The sequence below is a fragment of the Rutilus rutilus genome (genome assembly GCF_951802725.1).
Source record: "Rutilus rutilus genome assembly, chromosome: 13".
NCBI classification, from domain to species: Eukaryota; Metazoa; Chordata; class Actinopteri; order Cypriniformes; family Leuciscidae; genus Rutilus; species Rutilus rutilus.
This window is the reverse complement of record NC_140218.1, coordinates 23,506,644-23,526,229: the sequence shown is the minus strand read 5'-3', so window position 1 is coordinate 23,526,229 and position 19,586 is coordinate 23,506,644. Positions and strand designations below refer to the sequence as shown.

The following is a 19,586-nucleotide window of genomic DNA, read 5'->3' as shown; positions in this document are numbered from 1 at the left end:
AAAAAAAGTAAGAAAGGAGACGACAGAGGTAAAAAGACAACTCACAGCTCAATGCCATGCTCGATGATCTCTTTCTGCTGCTTGATGACCTCATACTGCTCAGGGTGATCTGGCTGAGACTGCTGAACTCCAGAGGACACAGTGGAGTCCAGAGAGCTCACACTATCTCTGCGAGAGGAAAGATGCTCAAGGAGCTTAACATCAGCACTGTCTCCCTCTGCTGGACGTTCCTGACCTACAGCACAACACAGTCTATTAGACATGCAAAATTATGTTGTAAAAGATAATACAGATTAAAACAGATTATTGTCTTACCAAGGTTGGCCTGCAGGTTGGGGTTGACGTACATGTCTCTGCTCCACTCCACCATGCACTTCAAAATGGACACCAGACACTCCAGCCCTTTCTTTCTCAAACTCAGCTCCTGCAAATAAATCATTAACCGATCAACTCTGAATTATTACACACAGTGAATCATGCACCTGTTTTTACTGGATATGGTTGCAAAATTCTGGAATTATATTTGAAATGTAGTTGTCTGGCACTACTAATATTCTTAGCTTCTTATGATTAATATATAAATATATATTTTACCAAGTCATTTCAGATTAAATACGTTTGTTAAATGAAATCAAAATTTTATAACATATACACTATTCTGGTTTTCTTTAAAAAAAAAAAAATGTTCCCCCACTTCTAATATTGTTGGTTCCATATGATTAATCATTCATATATATTTTGTTTCATTTTGAATTAAAGCATCCGCTAAATGAAATTTAAATTGTATGACATATACTGCAATCATACAATAGCATGCCCCCTTTTTTACTAGAGATGTTTATATTATTCTGGTTTCAGTTTGTAATATAGTTTCTGTGTTGATATTTTTACCTCATTTAAGTTGTTTCAGACTAAAGCATCTGCTAACAAAATCTAAATCGTATGACATGCTGTATCGTGTACATTTAAAAAGAATAGCATGCCTTGTAAGTACTAATGTTGTAGTTCGAACATGACGATAGCTACCTGTAATGGAGTCATGCCGAGCTCCTGTCCACTCCTTCCCTGGGCGATTTTAGACAGGTCATTTACCAGCCGCTCAAAAATATTGGCAGCGTTGAGATCACAGTCATAGTTCACATAAATGTCCACCACACATTGTGCATCTGTGAGAAGAACAGCAGACCATTGAGTTTGACATTTGAGCTAATTATCTGAGAGATGCTTCTATGTATGTGTCTGCAAGTGTACACTGAGGTGCGCCAACCTGCACATATTCGAGTAAGAGTCTGAATGACCATCCACTTGTGCTCAAAGGAGCTGGATGACGTCTCCAGGATTGTTAGAAAGATTTCCCTGAAGAACACCTGAGCAAAAAGTGGTTTCCATTTGTTTTGTTTTTTAATCACATAAGCAAAATGTATATTTGTCTCCAAAACTAATACGTTTTTGAATATCATGAGAATTTTTTTTTTAGTCAAGTGTATCCAAACAGCCTGGAAGCATATCTGAACATCTGATCATTTTTTACCTCAATCTGCATCTTTAGGTGAACCTTGAAATGGGAGAGCAGGGTAAGGAAGATGGCAAGAGACAGTTCAAATACTTCAGGCACAGAGGAGACCCCGTTTTTGGAGAGCGCCACACACAGGTACTGTTTGATGGCGTTCACAAACATCTCATGGGTTCGAAACAAAGGTCCAGCACCCTGCAGCACTGAAAGCAACAGCTGCAGGGAAACCACCTTAGAGCGCAACTCATGGGACCTGAAAGAGAGGATAGAAAAATGACAGCAGTCATCCGAATGTTAATGATTTGTTTGTATAAACTGAATACCTTCCAAAATAAAGGTGAATGAATTCAAAATCATCACACTACATCATATTCATCATTTACAGGCTTGATTGTCAGTTTGTCAAGTCTTTTACATAAAATAACAAGCTTAACTAGATAAAAAAATGTTTGTAGACAAACTTTAAGTTGGCTTGAAAAAGCCTACAAGCTAAAAAATACTTTCCTTGACTGATTTAACTTCTGTTTCTAATCTTACATTCATTTTCTCTCCAGGTTCTTACTTTGGGTCTGGCGGTCCATCAGCCAGGGGCTTCATTGACAGCTTGCAGAGGGAGCGGAACACGAGGAAGGCATCTTTCTGTAGGATGTGCGAGAAGCGGGCAGCTGTTTGACTGCCCTGAATGCTTTCTACATCCTGCTCAGACAAGAAACAAAAGGCCAGTCAGACCACAATTAACCCTAAAACAGGCAAGAGTGGAAAATGATAAGCAAAAAATAATTTCAAGTCACTTTTTTTATCATCTGGAATTTTTTATATATTTTGGATTTTATGAGTTGTATTTTCCAGGATACGTTGCCCTATTAGGGTATAAAGTCATAAATGTTTCTATGATTTATTTGATGCAAAAAAAAAAAGTAATATGCAAAATATGCTGCAAGTATAACGTGCAGGACTAACTGTCCTAAAATTGAGGCATATACATTTCTTGCATTTTTACACTGCTGAAGTGTCTCATCTTCAACCTCAGGGGTGGGAAACTCTAGCCCTTGAGCTTCACTGTCCTGCAGGGTTTAGCTCCATCCCTAATCAATCAAATAATGTAGTTTATGATACAAAAAGAATAATTTTCTAAGTAATCCCGAAGACTTTGGTTAGATTTTTCAGGTGTGTTTAAACGGTAACCCTCCAGGAAGAACATATCTAGTTAAAACTGCAAAGATATAGTCAACTAAACATAATAACATCAGTTTTACATGTGAAAATGAACGTGCACATTTAAAAAAAAACCTCAAAATACATAGATTGAGAAAGGCCAGGAGGGCCTATAAGGATCTTCCCTAAGGGTCCCAGCCCTGGAATGCAATCTACTGAGGGGGACCCCCTCCCCTCAAATTGTTTTATTTTTAATCAGTTTACCTTGCGATACCTCTTTGTCAATATTGTGGCATAACCTTTTTTCTTACCCTAATCTGGCAACGTATCTAATGGGATACAGACATTTCAAAATGTGGTAAATTACAGCATGAACATCATGTGACTTAATTTTCTTTTTCAACATCTCAATCTTCACAATTAATATTAGCAGTTGTACTGCATTTTTTTTGTAAAAAAAAAGTAAGATTAATATATGCCTACTTTCTACAAAGTCAGAATGTCCAGCTCCATGGATGGACGTGTTGGCTTTAGGTCAAACTGACAAAATGAGCACAGAAAATTTGAACCAGGTCATGTGACCCACATAATCCAAACAGACTTAACTATGATAATAACATATTTGGATGACAAATTCTTTCTCATGCCTCCAACAAGAGACTAAAAAGTATGTATTCTGTGGCGCACGTTGCCCGTTTATGGGTTAAAAAACCTATAGTCCAGTTATGTGTCTTTTGTGGATAATGGGCCTCATTCATGAAACTTTCGTAAATGTAATTTGTGAGTAAAACCGTCCTTCCAGAAAACTCTCCTCCAGATTCACAAACGCTTCTTAAACATCAGATTTGTATTTGTCCACTGTGATTGGACGGCTGGGTAATGTGACAGTGACGGATGCTGCATTTTACCCAAAGTTGAACAGTTTTCAACTCTCAGCAAAAAAAAAGAAGAAAAAAAGAAGAAAAAAAAGACAGGCCAAACTTGTGAAATATTACTATGGGACATCAAAATCCAGTGTCATCAGTTTGCCTAAAAGAACATAGAACGTTTAAATGTTTTACGCAGCACTTAGACATGGTAGGGAGCAGGTGTAAAATTCTTTCATACCAACCAACGTTTTAAAAATACGAACATTTTCATGAATCCAAAGATATATGTCTGAACTGAAATGCGTTTCATGAATGAGGCCCATTGTCTTTATACACTTTTATTTAAAGGTTTGGGATCGTAATTTTTTTTTAAATGTTTTTAAATGTCACTTATTCTCACCAAGGCTGCACTTAGTAATACAGTAATATTGTGAAATATAATTTCAATTTAAAATAACCGTTTCTATTTTAAAATATTTGTAAATTGTGATTTATTCCTGTGATTTCAAAGCTGAATTTTCATCATTACTGCAGTCTTCAGTGTCACACGATCCTTTAGAAATCATTCTAATATGCTGATCTGCTGCTCAAGCAACATACTATTAACATTTATTATGTTAACATTATCATTTGTTATGCTTAATATTTCAAAGTATTTTTTTTAAATGAAAATGTTGTGACATTAGTCATGCATTTACTGTCACTTTTGATCAATTTAATGTGTTTAATGTGTAATTTAATTGCTGAATAAAACTATGAACTGCAATCTTAAGATGGCGGAATACCCTTTTAAGTCCACTTTGCAGAGCACTTACGGTCAAATGCAACCCACCCCTCAACTGAGCGTGTCAGATTAGAGAGACATATAAAATGTGCAGAGTGGGGAGGCGCAAGGGCTGGAATTGGGAACCCCTGTCCAACATCAAAAAACAGTAATCCAAGAAACACACCAGAATGTCTGTCGAGGACTCTGAGCCACGGTCGTCCACCATTCCATTCATCTGCTGCGTGTCTAACCGGACAACAGGGGGCGGCACTTTGGTCTCAGAGTCAGAATGTTGATCTAATCCTGTAGTAGAAACAGAAGCAGGAGTGACTATGTTGTAGGTCCACATAAAGGTACAGTAACCTATTTCCAATGTGACGCACCTCCTTCCACAGAGCTATCTCCCAATCCACTGTCCGGCTCAGTCTCTTCCAGAACCCCAGTGCCTGCTTCTGTTCCAGGCTGCGGATGGGCTTCCTCTCCCTCAGATGGATCAGCAGTTATTTGGTCTGACTCCTGAATCTCTTTGTCTTTAAGAAGTCAAATGAAATAGTTTCTACTACCCAAATGAAACGCATTAAAACTATTAAAAACAGACTAGACTTAGCTATGATCAAACATATTTCACAACATGATCGATTTTATTTCACGTTAACGTTATACATCACAATATAGATATTTTTGTTTGATTTTTATAAGCAATTTTTTTTTTCTTCTATTTGTCATTAATGGTTCAGGAAATCAGGCTGCTGTCACTGAATGCTCGGATCTAATATACTGACACTGTTACAACCGTTATTACCCAACTGTTTATGTTAATTTAAGACATAACTGACTGTGATTATGTGAATACTACACATGATGGGCAGTTTGACAAGATGGCGTGTATTTGACTACTTAAAGTCCCCCTGTGGTGAAAATCAATTTTTAATGTTTTTTTATATGTCTATGTGGTGTTTTTAATATGCTTTAAAACAACCCCTGTGCAAATTCTTAAGTCAACACCATTGCTTTTCAGTATTTTCTCCTTAAAACTGCACTGAAAATGCAGTTTGAAATCACTGGTGTTCCTTACTTCACCAACTACCTTGTAACCAATCACGTCAAAATGCTGGCGAGCTTTAGCATATCATTACTATGCTGCGAGTCTCAAGAGAAGCCAGGTTATCTTGGTATATTTACTGTTGATATGAAAAATGATGTATATTACGATGTTATGATGAACTATCTGCCTTTCTCCACTGAGGTCCTGAGTTGTTCAAAGTGTTTCTAAGAATGTTGATTGTTGATTGACCAACACATTTGATAACATAGTCAAGCAAAAGGCTAGTCATATTAATATGGGACAACTGTTTCATCAGGATGGCCGACATCCAAACAAACGTGGCTCAAGAGTGCTAAAGGACAATATCTACTTCTCCCTCAGTCATCCTTCTGCAGCGTGTGCCAATCCTCTCAATCTGAACGGCACACACACACACACACCTGGACACAGTATGAATGACCACAGGACTTCACTTCAGCAGCAAAATGGACATGATGTTGACATATCACACAAGGACAATGATAACACCACTGAGCCACAACAACCTCTGCTCACGGACACAATCTCAGCTGAGCCCTGCCCACAGAGCTCACCACAGACAGACATATTAGAACTGCAGTTGTCATTTCTGTATTTTCTTTGATATATTGATCTCTCCTGCCATTGAAGCTAGATCTGTGTCTGTCAAGAAGAGATGCTTAAATGAGAACACTAGTGTACTATTTATGAAGGCTATATCTTTAACACCAAGCATATCTGCTGACTCTGTTGATTTTCTCCTTGATTCTTTTAACTCAAAAGTCAAAAGTGCAATTGATGATATTGCTCCTGTGAAAGTCAGGAAGAAGAGTGGCAGACAAAAAGCACCTTGGAGAAACTGAACAGCTGTGCAAAATATGAAAAGACAATGCAGAAAAGCAGAGCGCATGTGGCGGAAGACAAAACTTGTAGTCCATTATAACATCTACAAAGACAGCCTTCATGCTTTCAATATGGAACTAGGCAAAGCTATACAGACTTTCTTCTCAAATATTATAAACTGCAATTTAAACAACACACACAGTCTTTTTGCTACTGTAGAGAGACTGACAAACCCCCCCCAAGCCAGATTCCCAGTGAAATGCTCTCAGACAACAAGTGCAGTGAGTTTGCTTCTTTTTTCTCTGAGAAAATCAATAATATCAGAAAGGTGATCAGCACATCCTTGAGTTGCGCTGGGGTCAGACAGATCAGACCACCTGAGAAAGTAGTAACTTTGTCTGATTTCAAAGAAACTGATGGCAAAATTTTGGAAGAAACCGTACAGCACCTTAAAACATCAACATGCGCTCTTGACACACTTCCCACATCTTTTTTCAAAAGTGTGTTAAACAGTTTAGAAGCAGATCTTCTAGAAGTGGTAAATGCCTCACTTCTCTCTGGGAGTTTTCCAAACTCCCTGAAAACTGCAGTTGTCAAGCCCCTCCTGAAAAAGAGCAACCTGGATAAGACCATATTAAGCAACTATAGGCCGATCTCAAATCTTCCTTTCATAGGCAAGATCATTGAAAAAGTTGTCTTCAACCAGCTGAACAAATTCTTAAGCTCGAATGGATACTTTGACAATTTTCAATCTGGTTTCAGACCGCACCACAGCATAAAGATAATAAACGATATTCGCTTAAATACTGATTCAGGCAAATTATCAGTGCTGGTACTACTCGACCTCAGTGCTGCATTTGACACTGTCGATCACAACATACTTCTTGACAGGCTGGAAAACTGAGGGGGGCTTTCTGGGATAGTCCTAAAATGGTTCAGGTTAGGGCTGAACGATATTCGGTTTTAACATCGACATCGCGATGTGCGAATGAGCGATAGTCACATCGCCGGAACATGCGATGTGAAGGGTAACGTTACGTTAGTAGCACCCATAGTGTAAGAGAACGGTAGCACCAGGGTAGCACATAGTAAACACAAGTTTGTTGTATGGCTTTTTGCTGGGGTGACATACGCGTTCCGCGTGCCTGCACAGTGAGGATCTGACAGGAACGCGCTCACCGCTCACAGCCAACATTCACTTGCAATCCTATAGCTAAAAATGCGCGACGAAGAGGATCCGCCGCAAAAAAGTAAAAATCAGCTATTTGGGACTAGCCTATTTCGTCTACAAAAAGGAGGATGTTGTTGACCAAAAAGAGGTAGGCTACTTTGCTGGAGTGTTATAAAGTTGTGGATGGTTGTCTTTTAAAAAAAAAGTCGTTTCGTGTTCGCATTTATGAGGGAAAAAAACAATGTTACGTGAGGACTCGTCACGCGACCGTTATGAAAGCGGCACTAAAAGACTGCTTTAAAACTTTCACAGAGACCTCAAACAGAAAGCACAAAGCCTTTCTTTAAAACGAATTTCGTTTTGTATTAATTGTATCTTAATTTTAATCAGTATTTCATTATCCATTTTCTTGGATTTAATAAATAGCCTAAAAATTAAATATAGCAGCCAGCGCCTGAACTGGAGATTAAGCTATCATCCATGAACCGAAACTCAGCATAAAAGGTAGCCTACTCGCCTCACATACCGAAAAATAACAATAATAATAATAAAAAAATAGAAATATAACTATTATCTACAGAAGAACCATTAAAAAAAATTAAAAATTAATCTGTATGAAAAGTGCATTTCTCCCGATCACTGCTGCGAAGATCACGAGTCAGTAGGCTATTGTCAACTTCATCTTTACAGAAAACACTTGTTTATTAATAAACAATTAAAATGTTTCATTATAATATTTTACATACTATTAATCATTACTTTTGCTGGTTCTAGGTGCCGTTTACATGAACGCGTCACTGAATCAGCACAGAAAACATAATTTTTCGGGTCCTAGAACCTGAAGAACGTTAGGTCCTGTGTAGAACGTTCACAGAATTCTGAGAGAAATATGTTTCTGGAATAAAATATTAAGTGGCCTTTTTGTCACTTGTAATGAAGCTTGCTTATTAGTGAAATTATTAATAACATGGAATGGTAATTATTGACTTTAGCCGGGATTGATGGCTCGCAATATCGCGATATATATCGTTGGGAAAAAAATATCGCAATGTAATTTTTTTCCCAATATCGTGCAGCCCTAGTTCAGGTCATACTTAGATGGGAGAGGTTATTATGTGAGTATAGGAGACCATAAGTCTGAGTGGACATCCATGACATGCGGAGTCCCTCAAGGCTCAATTCTTGCGCCACTCCTGTTCAACCTGTATATGCTCCCAATGAGCCAAATAATGAGAAAGAACCAAATTGCTTACCACAGCTATGCAGACGACACACAGCTGTACTTAGCCCTATCGCCTAACGACTACAGCCCCATTGACTCCCTGTGCCAATGCATTGATGAAGTCAACAGTTGGATGTGCCGAAACTTTCTTCAGTTAAACAAAGACAAAACTGAAGTCATTGCGTTTGGAAACAAAGATGAAAGGGGGGGTGAAATGCTATTTCATGCATACTGAGTTTTTTACACTGTTAAAGAGTTGGATTCCCATGCTAAACATGGACAAAGTTTCAAAAATTTAGTTGTACGTTTGATGGAGTATTTCTGTGCCAAAAATAAGTTTCGGAAAGTTTTTTTTGAGTATGTGTGACTCAAAATGGAGCGGAATTTCCTTATATGGGTCCTAAGGGCACTTCTCCCAGAAGGGCGCGCGCGCGCGCACCCGTAGACCAGAGCGAGAGAGCGAAAGCAGTACGCCCATCAAAGCGCTGTGCTCGGCTTTAGCACAATGTCAAAGAAAGAAGTGTGTTTTTGGTTGCCAGGGCAAGACAACCCTGCACAGATTCCCAAAGAACCCAGCGTTAAGGGACCAGTGGATGGAGTTTGTTTTTCCAGAGCATCAACGGAGTTCCCTGTTCCCTGCATTTCGACGATGATTGTTTTATAAACAAGGCCCAGTTTGAGGCCGGATTTGCAGATCGTCTAATGCTTAAGGATGGAGCAGTCCCAACGATTAAGGTTCACGGTCGTGCGTTGGAACCGCAGGCGGTGAGTAAAACTGCTTCAAATGTCTGTGTGTTGTTAGCTATCAGCGCGTCAGCACAGCTTTAGCTCCGCCCACACGGCACGCCTCCAGCCGCTCGTTTTTTTCCGGAAAGACTCGGTACAGCCTATCTTTCTTTTATAAATATAATAAAACTAAAGACTTTTTGGAGATATGAAGGATGCAATACTACTCTATAGGTACTCAAGATTAACATGAGATTGACTGAAACTGAGTGTTTCACCCCCCCTTGAAGTTCTCAAGGTGAACGCATACCTTCACTCTAGGGGTCAAACAACTAAACATCAAGTCAGGAATCTTGGTGTGACACTAGACTAGAGTCAGACCTTAGTTTCAGTAGTCATGTCAAAGCAATAACTAAATCAGCATACTATCATCTGAAAAATATTGCAAGAATTAGATGCTTTGTTTCCAGACAAGACTTAGAGAAACTTGTGCATGCTTTCATCACCAGCAGGGTGGATTATTGTAATGAATTATTGTCACTGGCCTTCCCAAAAAGACCATAAGACAGTTGCAGCTCATACAGAACGCTGCCGCCAGGATTCTGAGCAGAACCAGGAAATATGAACATATCACACCAGTCCTCAGGTCTTTACACTGGCTCCCAGTTAGATTTAGGATTGATTTTAAAGTATTATTACTGGTATATAAATCATTCAATGGCCTAGGACCTCAATACATTGCAGATATGCTCACTGAATATAAACCCAACAGATCACTCAGATCATTAGGATCATATCAGCTAGAAATACCAAGGGTTCACTCTAAGCATGGCGAATCTGCTTTGAGCTATTATGCCAGCCACAGCTGGAACCAGCTTCCAGAGGAGATCAGATGTGCTCCTACAGTAGTCACATTCAAATCCAGACTCAAAACACTTCTGTTTAGCTATGCATTTACTGAATGAGCACTGTGCCGCTGTTCGTCCGACTGTTTGTACTGTACTGTATTTTATTTTTCTAAACTGTTTTAATTATTCTTATTTCTTTTTATTATTTCAATTTCTTCTATGTAAAGCACTTTGAATTGCCATTGTGTATGAAATGTGCTATATAAATAAACTTGCCTTGCCTAAGTACCGTTATGTGTCCGACATTGTAAAGAGCGATTCCATTGTGCAGCGTTTACCTCAGTAAGCTGACCGAGTGGATCTCTGAGCTGGCTGGAGTGAGTAGAGGCGGGGCTAATTAGCATTTTCATGGATTCGTGTATACTAAATGAAGCAAGGGTGTAGAGTTACATTCAAGCTATTTTAAGCTATTTTCACAGGAAAAACATTTAAATATGTAATTTTGGTGATCAAAGATGAGTTTTAAGGGATACAATTATTGACTACAGGGGGACTTTAAGCACATTAAGCCAAGAAAGAGAACTGAATTCGGGTTTGCATCATGTGCGTGTCATTCAATGCGAGTGCCACACAGATGTTTTTATGGCTTATTGAGCTTAAAAACCCACTCTTATTTTTTATCACTCTAAAGTTTCAGTAACTAAGTAGTACTGTGCTATGTGTATACATTTACATATCCAGATTAGTGCAGTCAATCGATTAAAAATATTAACTACAACTAGATTAATCACACATTTTTTCAGATTAATCGCGATTAAAAACACTTACGTTCATTTAAGACTTTATTTAACTAATTTAAGACTGCTCTAATGAGGATACTCGACAAAATGGACATTTTCCATAAATGTGTTACTGCTCGTTCAAGCGCGAAAGAGAACTCGATTCTGGCACGCTGTCTGTGTGCACGATACTGGCGCGCGTCTTTCTGTGTGTCATATAAACAGGACATTCACAGGCAGCTAGTTCTCTTTCGTCTTGTCATGCTTGAATGGTTTAAAAGCATTTGCATGAATAAAAGCGTGATCATATAAACAGAAAAAACAGGTGCTGCTTTAATGGCATTAAATATATTTTTAAACCATTAAACTGGAAAAAATTAATTGCATGCATTAACGTGTTAACGTTGACAGCACTAATCACGATATAAACGATATAGCAAAATCTCTACCGTCATTCCACCTAGCCCTTTTTGGAGTCATATCTCATATCCTGACCCCAGTGATTCACCATACCTGGGTGTTCAATTTCATTTGTGCTCTGTTGATTTGTGGCAAACTCCTCCTCTGACTTTGACTCCTCTGGCTGGCCATTGATGGAGGATGAGTCTTGGGGGGTGGAAGGAGTGGATGGGATCCCAGACGGGCTGAGAGACGGGGATGGTGGTCCGTTCTGTTCTAAACGGGTTCGTCCGAACCATGGAGATCCGGACCCCCGTCCAGGAGTTGGAGAAGGGTTTTGGGTCACAGGTGAAGGGTTACTGGAACCTGGGGAAGGATTGCACAGCTGCAGACGTTGTCTGTCCTTCTCTGCTTCCTGAGCTTCCAGAGCCTGCAAGACAGTCATCAGAAAGTCAAAACTAGTTTCCTAGATTTAGTGTATTTTTCCCAACCCATAATGGCACCCATCGTTCCACTAGGGTGTGATAACATACCACACATTGAAAAAGAAGAGTTGTTTTGAGTCTGCAAAGTGCAGCAGCCTGAGATGCTTCATACTAACCGCCTGGTTCTCCATCCGGGTGAAGATGACATTAAGCATCTGTGTTAGAGTGGCCTTGGCTGTAGTCTGGTTGATTAGGTTGCGGCTGGCAAGGTAGATGTTGTAGCAGGTGCGCACAGTAAGAAGAATCGTTCCCTCATGGATCTCTATGTGTGGTGATGTCACGGCAGTCAGCAGAGCCTATAGAGCAACACAATGATCTGCATCATGAAATTACAGATCTGAAATTAAACCCATTTTTTCATGTACAGTGGGGCTCAAAAATCTGAGATGACATTGAAAATCCATTTAAAGCTATAACTAAATAGAAAGTTTTAAGATTTTGAAAAATATAAAAGATACATTATAGATTCTGCACACTGTGACACTGATCATGTGAATTCTTTGTCTAGAAAGGTCAGATGCTCTTTGGATCATCATTTGTATCTCAAAACTTGTGGAGTTCATGCAGCTCAAGGGCTGCTGTCATTAAAGCAAAAGAGGAACAAACAAAATACTAATACATTCTCAAATTCATGTTATACTTTTTGCTTCTAATTGTTGTTCAAACCAAAATTGCAATAAAAAATTGGGAAACACTTTATATAAGCCTTTATATTATATATATATATATATATATAATAAAAGTATTTTGCCTTGCTGCAATGCACCTTATATTGTTTTGTATGGTCTCAATTATAATGCATTAAAACACATGGCAACAACCAATTTCAGATCTAACAAGGAATCTGCAAATATTATAATTAATTTGAACTTTGGTTACAATTATTTATGAAAAATATATAATGCATTATATATTTACATTGTGAATAGCTTCATAATGCATTATACATGGAAGGCTTTAAGTAAAGTGTTAACAAAAAATGTATTCAATTCTAAATGTATTAAAAACATTTTGAACCCCACTTATAAGCATGTAAATAATGACACTGATGAAAATGAGATCTTAAACAGGAGGCCCTCTCATGTGATTATATGTACACATCACAGTGGTAAAACTAAATCTTATTGCAAGCTAACGTTGTTTAAGAGGCTGCCCAACCCCCTTATGCAAACCATCACTCTCTATGTATTGTACGCTGCCTTTTCTCAACATTTATAGAGAATAGAATATAGGATGCTTCAAAAAGATGGACCCAATTTCATCGCCATCTAGCGAACAATTAAGGCTAGAGGCTGTTGGCGCGATGGGAGAGATATCCAGTGGTGCTCAGTGAAACCCTATACCCTGCCCTTTCAAGTGGTGAGAGTTTTATTCATGGACGGTTTGCGGTTGATATATAGCGATTTCAAATCAAGTCCATCTATTTGAAACATGCTGTACTTGTAGATTTGTCACGCAGCATGTTTATCTATGATGATAAGAGTTAGGCCTGGATAAAAGAAAAGACTTTGTACTTTACTGCTCAGCTTATGTTGCAAATGCTGTAGTAAAGTAATGACAATGTTCTCAACGTAAATCATCATTTAGCTGCCTGTTATCTAAGTGTCTTGTGTGATTCGAGTGGCTTGACAGAAGCAGCTTTGTTTATTTTGGCATGATCTCCACTGCAGTGACCAGGTGAACTTACTGCAAGGTCAAACAGAGATGTATTACGAATGATGAAACTATAAACTGACCAATGTTGCAACTTTTCTTCCAAAATAGATTAGATTAAAACAGTTCAAAACAATGCAATTTCTTGAAAAAAATATTCAATTAATACCTATATGTAATATTTTGTAATATACATACACCGTTTTGGGATCTCCTATGCTCACCAAGGCTGCAATTATTTGACCAAAAATACAGTAAAAACAGTAATATTGTGAAATATTATTAGAATTTAAAGAATTTTCTATTTGAATACATTTTAAAACATAATTTATTATGAATTTTAAGCTGAATTTTAGTACTCCAATCTTTAGTGTCACACGATCCTTCAGAAATCATTGTAATGCTGATTTGGCGCTCAAGAAATATTTCTTATTATCAATGGTTATTTTTGCTGAAATCCTCATGTAATCTTTTTTTAGGATTCTTTGATGAACAGAAAGTCCAAAAGAACAGCATTTATAACTTCTAAACCGTTGTGTATGCATGTTTGCCCTACACATCAGCCATCAAATATGGATTTCAATAAGAAGTGCCTGTCTGGAAAAACATGGAGAGATGTCTAACCTTAATGATCTGTAGTTGTACCCCCTCGTCAGTCTGGGGTCCCTGAAAGCAGTTACAGATGGTCTCCAGCAGCCGGTCAATCAGCCGTTTTCCTGGAGCTCCGCTGTCAGGGGCGTTTCCCGTGATGTGCCCATACGCAATGAGTTTCTGTGACGAATGAAATGGAGGTATTACTGTATTATATACACATCCATTTATACAGTGCGTTTAAAACCATACTTAAATAGATGTGTCACACATGGAACTATAAACTGAAAAATGTGTTTTTAAATGTATTAATGAGTTGAGTATGATGAAACACTGCAGTAGAGTGAAGTGTACGAGAACTCTGCATACCTGTAGGCAGTCGAGAGACGTACTGACAATACGTGGAGACTTGGACTGACATGCCAGCTCAAAAGGCAGGACGTACTTGTCAGCCTCAATGTAGTTGGCTCTTGGAGGAACAACAGTGCCGTCCCTGGAACATACAGGATTCACAGCACAAATCAGTCAACGGAAATAACAATGCAGCACTGAAACACTTTAGTCACTAGTTAAACGACAGCAAACATTTAGAACATCTTCCTGTCCGTAGTCCTTTAGCGTTACAGGGGGCTTTTTTTCTTGAGAGTGACCAGTATCTAAAATTATTACATAACCATGATGGTTCACAATAAAGATGATGCATTACGCTTCAGAGAGCCTTTTCAGAAAAAACACAATAAGTGTTCTTACAAAATAACTCTTAACGTTACAAAAAATTTACATGACAGGAGACTTTTAGATGGATGGCGCATGTAGGTAAATGAGATGTAAACTTACTTCTGCTTTTCCAGTTCATGTTTAATTTCATCTAAAAAATAAATAAAGAGAGAGAGAGAGAGAGAGAGAGAGAGAGAGAGAGAGAGAGAGAGAGAGAGAGAGAGAGAGAGAGAGAGAGAGAGAGAATTTAACACATCAACTCAAGACCATTTGTGACTCCTCCTTCAAAGCAAACAAACTTTAAAAAAGAAGAGAAGGCAAAATTCAGAATATTTACTTTTACATGAGTATTACTCAGTCTGGACCCTAGGTTTTTTTTTAGGTATTCAGATTATGCATTCAGAAGGACATCAAAGTGAAGTGGATGATGGGGTAGAAATAACATCTACAGCACAGTAGCAGGAATATGTGCCCTCATACTGCCAAGGCAAAAAAATATACAAGCTATTCCTAATATAAAACACTAACACCTACTCAGCAAGATACAGAACCAGGACAGTCTTGTGCTTAACATCTATAATTTTCATTGAAGGTAGATGAGAAACCTATTTGCAGTTAAGGTGCAGTAAAAGGTAAAGACAAATTTCCTATTTTATCAGTTGCTCAAAAAAAAAAAAAAAAAAAAAGGTGATAAAACCAATATTTCACCCAGAAATTAAGCAGGGCCTCTGATGCGGTTAGGGTTAGGGATAGGGTTAGCCCTAAGGACGACTCTGGTTATAATTTACTCAACCTCGTCCTCATGTGATCTAAACCTGTATAAAAAAAATATAAAAAAATCTCTTATGTGGAAATTTAGAAAAATGAGCTGGTTGCTCTTTTTTACACAATAACAATGAATGGGGACTGGAACTTTCAAGCTTCAAAAAGGACACAAAAGGACCACAAATATCATAAAAATGTCCATATGAATTACCACATAAAAGTAAAATTAGACATATTTTATGTGTGCCAGTGTATGTGAAAGCCATTCTGAGTTTCTGACAGACACCCAGGACTCCAGATAAAAACTATTCTTTAATCACTGCTCAAATACACCCGTGGGATGTGAACAACAATGGAAACATACCATCTCATCTGTTCACAGCAGGAATATTTAACTCTGACTTGAGTGTTTTGAATTTGTAGCTGATGTAGCATCGGTGCTTAAATGGAATGAAGAGCCAAAACCTCTCTTAGAAAATCCCTTGAAATGCACTACCTTTCAACATCACTAATCAGCTAGTTAGATATTAAATGGCTAGTCAAATGACTAGTCAACTATCCCGGCACATCACTATTTCAATTTCTGAATAAATGGTTCTTTGTATTGTGTCTTTTTTCAATGAATCATTTGATCTGGTCCACAAAACAGGTCTAAATGATTCAGTCACAAATCAGACAGATCTAGTTCTCGAGTTCAACTCACTGATTCAATGATCCAGTCACAGTGGTTAACAGATCACTGGAGGGGAAAATCATCTTAAAGGGTTAGTTCACCCAAAAATTAAGATAAACTAAAGTATAATGGGTTTGGAATAAAATGAGGTTGAGGAATTATAGGGTTAGTTCACCCAAAAATGAAAATTCTGTCAGTAATTACTCACCAACTTGTTCCAACCCCGGGAACACAAATTAAGATATTTTTTGCTGAAATCTGAGAGCTGTCTCACTCCTTCACAGGCTGCAAGGTAATTTATATCTGCCATCCCAGAAAAGTAAGTAAAGACATCGTTAAAATAGTCTAAGTGACTACAGTGGCTCAACCTTAAGTTTATCAAGCGCCGAGAATCATTTTTGTGCGCAAAAAACACAAAAATAACGACTTTATTCAACTATTCATTTTCTTCTGAGTGAGTTCACGTAGTGTAACAGCGCAGCGCTTCTGGGTTGTACTTCAGAACGTAGGCTCACTTTTGGCCAGCATCACACACATGACCAGCGTCGCCCAATAGTGAGCCTACGTTCTGAAGTACAACCCAGAAGCGCTGCGCTGTTACACTACGTCAACAGCTTAGGAGAATGACATGGAAGAGAAGAGATGGTTGAATAAAGTCGTTATTTTTGTTTGTTTTTGCACACAAAAATGATTCTCGTCGCTTGATAAACTTAAGGTTGAGCCACTGTAGTCACTTAGACTATTTTAACGATGTCTTTACAAATTTTTCTGGCCTCGCAGATATAAATTACCTTGCAGCCTATGAAGGAGTGATCCAGCTCTCAGATTTCATCAAAAATATCTTAATTTGTGTTCCGAAGATGAACGAAAGTCTCACGGGGTTGGAACAACATGAGGGTGAGTAATTACTGACAGAATTTTCATTTTTGGGTGAACTAAACCTTTAAGTCTCTCACACAAAGCTATTGTATCACTTTCGAAGATCTGGAAACCCACAAACAATTCTTTAAAAAAAAATTCATATGGAACAAAAACATTGGAGGTGAATCAATCATAACCATTTTCATATCTGGGAGAACTAGCCTATTCCTTTAAAATAAAAAATAAAAAGTTATTACACATGGATCATTATTCATTATCAGACAGCCATCTGCTCACAAGAAGGCACAGGAAACTGAGCTTAAGCAACAACACATTTCATAAGATGCACATTTTAAGAACTATGTTTTTAAAAACCTGTATCCGGCTACCTGTAGTACTTAAACGTGCCACGTGTATTCAGGCATCACAACGAAAAAACTGAATAGTCATAGTCTAAATAAGCCATAGCCTAGCAGTGAATCCGGGTGGCCAGTGGACTGTGTAAATAGGTCTGTATGGTAATCAACCTCATTCACTCACACGACAGGGTTATGAGGGAGTGTCTGTTTGAATGAAGTGCCACTGAGAGCATTCAAACAAACCCACGGTGAAGTAGCATTACATTAACAGCCAAATGCCTGAAACACTACAGCTCTTTACTGGATCAAAACCTCAAATATACCAAAAGACGAAACACCACAAGTTTACAATAAAACACAATGTGGATTGCGTGCAAATTAAGCAACTTCTGTTTTAGATTGACACTCCAGACCAAAGGTTAGAGTTTGGAAAAGCTCACGAAGAAACCAGATCCTCCCGTCTCAACATGTGCTCATTAACTTAGTAAATAAGTAATACAGCGCAGACGGGACGAGTCAAATGAGTCCAACCTGCCTATCCAGCTCACTTATTAAAAAAGGGATGGATTTTCCGGAAAACAAGGGGAATGTTATACCACAAATTAAAGAGACAGTTCCCTTAAAAATTTACATTCTGCTAATATTAACTTACCCTCATGTCATAAATCATAAAAGAAGACATTGTGAGAAATGTTTAGGTAATTTTCTTTCTTTCTTTTTCTCCATTCAATGGTGACCAAAACTGTTTGGTCACCAACATTCTTAAAAACATCTTCTTTAATGTTCCACAAAAGAACCAACAATTGGGGTGAGTAAATGACAGAATTTAAATTTTTGGATTAAATATTCCTATATTAACTAACAGTAGAAACATAAAATGTGCCCAATACCAGGGACAGCCTCAGTAACTATTCAATGTCACTGTATGGCAAATTTTTTTATAATTGTGCCTGAAAAAAGATAAGTCACACATGTAGGCTATAAAACAACTCTTTGATGGTGAGAAAATGACAGCTTTTTTTATTTTATTTTAGGGTGAACTGTTTCTTTAAAGTGTCACTCACAATAGAGCATTCGGTCAATTCGGTAAATCAATGAATGATCTTTAATAAATAAGAGAGCAGTAAATCGCCAACCTGTCAATTCGCCATAACAGCTGAGCAACAATACAGCAACGATTCCAGCTAACACATGCTAACAGCTCCGGATAAACAAAGCAAGAGGTGCTGAACACCAAGACATGTCATTTACTCTGTCGCCAAAATCTCATTCATCATAATGTAACATTATATAGCCTATGGGACGGATGACAGTGTGAGCCTGAGGAAAAATGAAACCACAGATTCCTGACACTGACTCGTGCTGAGATGACGTTAGCTCGCTAAGCAGACTTTAAGGTTAATTTAGGATATCAGGGGGCAGTGGAGGATCTCAAAGATATGTTTGAGGCCTGAGAGGAGATACATAAAGAGTAGCTCACCTAATGCCACTTGACAAGCCTTGCGCAGCTGGTTGTGCTGGCTCCGCTTCACCTCCTTATCCGCGAGGATTTTCTCCAGCGCTCGAGACAGAAACATGCTCTTGGTGCTCAGGGTTTCTGTCTGCGTATGCCGTCGATGGGTTTCCAGCGCTTCCTGTTCTTTCATCTCTCGGTCGACTTGTTTAAGTAGTCCGTCAGGCCGTCATCGCTGGCCCGTTCCCTGCGGTTTGGCAGGGGCGTGAGGGTGCCGGGAGTGGGCCGATGTTGTCGCTGGTTCAGTCGGGGCCAGTTGGACGCTGCTGCTACTATCTCAGCACTGCGTCGCCATGTTGGCTGCACGTCACGTCACGTGACCCGCAGGCGCTTACACTGATGTGTACATTCAGAGCACAAACACGAACCGGCTGAGGTGGAAATGAATGGAGCATGTGTTTGGTCGGCAGTTTGGTTTCAGGTAGTTAGTATGGGGGGGGGGGGGGGGTCCTCAAAAAAAATGCAGCCATGCAGTGGACATTTTAGGACTTTAGTGTTTCACAGTGTGATTACCAATAATTTATTGAAGTAATCCCTTAAATAGTCTTTCAGATGAAATGCCAATAAATATTTTTTTTCATAATACGTATTAATTTCAGTAATTTATTATTATTT

At 38.5% G+C, this 19,586-nt stretch overlaps 1 protein-coding gene across 1 annotated transcript in view; it reads right to left on the bottom strand.

Annotated features, from left to right (window-relative positions):
• arfgef2 (ADP-ribosylation factor guanine nucleotide-exchange factor 2 (brefeldin A-inhibited)) overlaps nt 1-19,289 on the bottom strand; it is a 37,713-nt gene extending 18,424 nt beyond the window's left edge. The window contains exons 1-14 of the mRNA XM_084429098.1: nt 18,939-19,289; nt 14,921-14,951; nt 14,453-14,576; nt 14,117-14,263; nt 11,956-12,135; nt 11,469-11,784; nt 4,687-4,833; nt 4,488-4,606; nt 2,076-2,209; nt 1,532-1,766; nt 1,268-1,367; nt 1,027-1,166; nt 316-424; nt 46-235 (exon numbers count right to left, since the gene is read on the bottom strand). Coding sequence (XP_084285224.1) covers nt 46-235; nt 316-424; nt 1,027-1,166; nt 1,268-1,367; nt 1,532-1,766; nt 2,076-2,209; nt 4,488-4,606; nt 4,687-4,833; nt 11,469-11,784; nt 11,956-12,135; nt 14,117-14,263; nt 14,453-14,576; nt 14,921-14,951; nt 18,939-19,104 — 2,138 coding nt within the window. The 5' untranslated portion in view covers nt 19,105-19,289. The remainder of the gene's footprint in view (nt 1-45; nt 236-315; nt 425-1,026; nt 1,167-1,267; nt 1,368-1,531; nt 1,767-2,075; nt 2,210-4,487; nt 4,607-4,686; nt 4,834-11,468; nt 11,785-11,955; nt 12,136-14,116; nt 14,264-14,452; nt 14,577-14,920; nt 14,952-18,938) is intronic.
• Nucleotides 19,290-19,586: the final 297 nt, after the last annotated feature.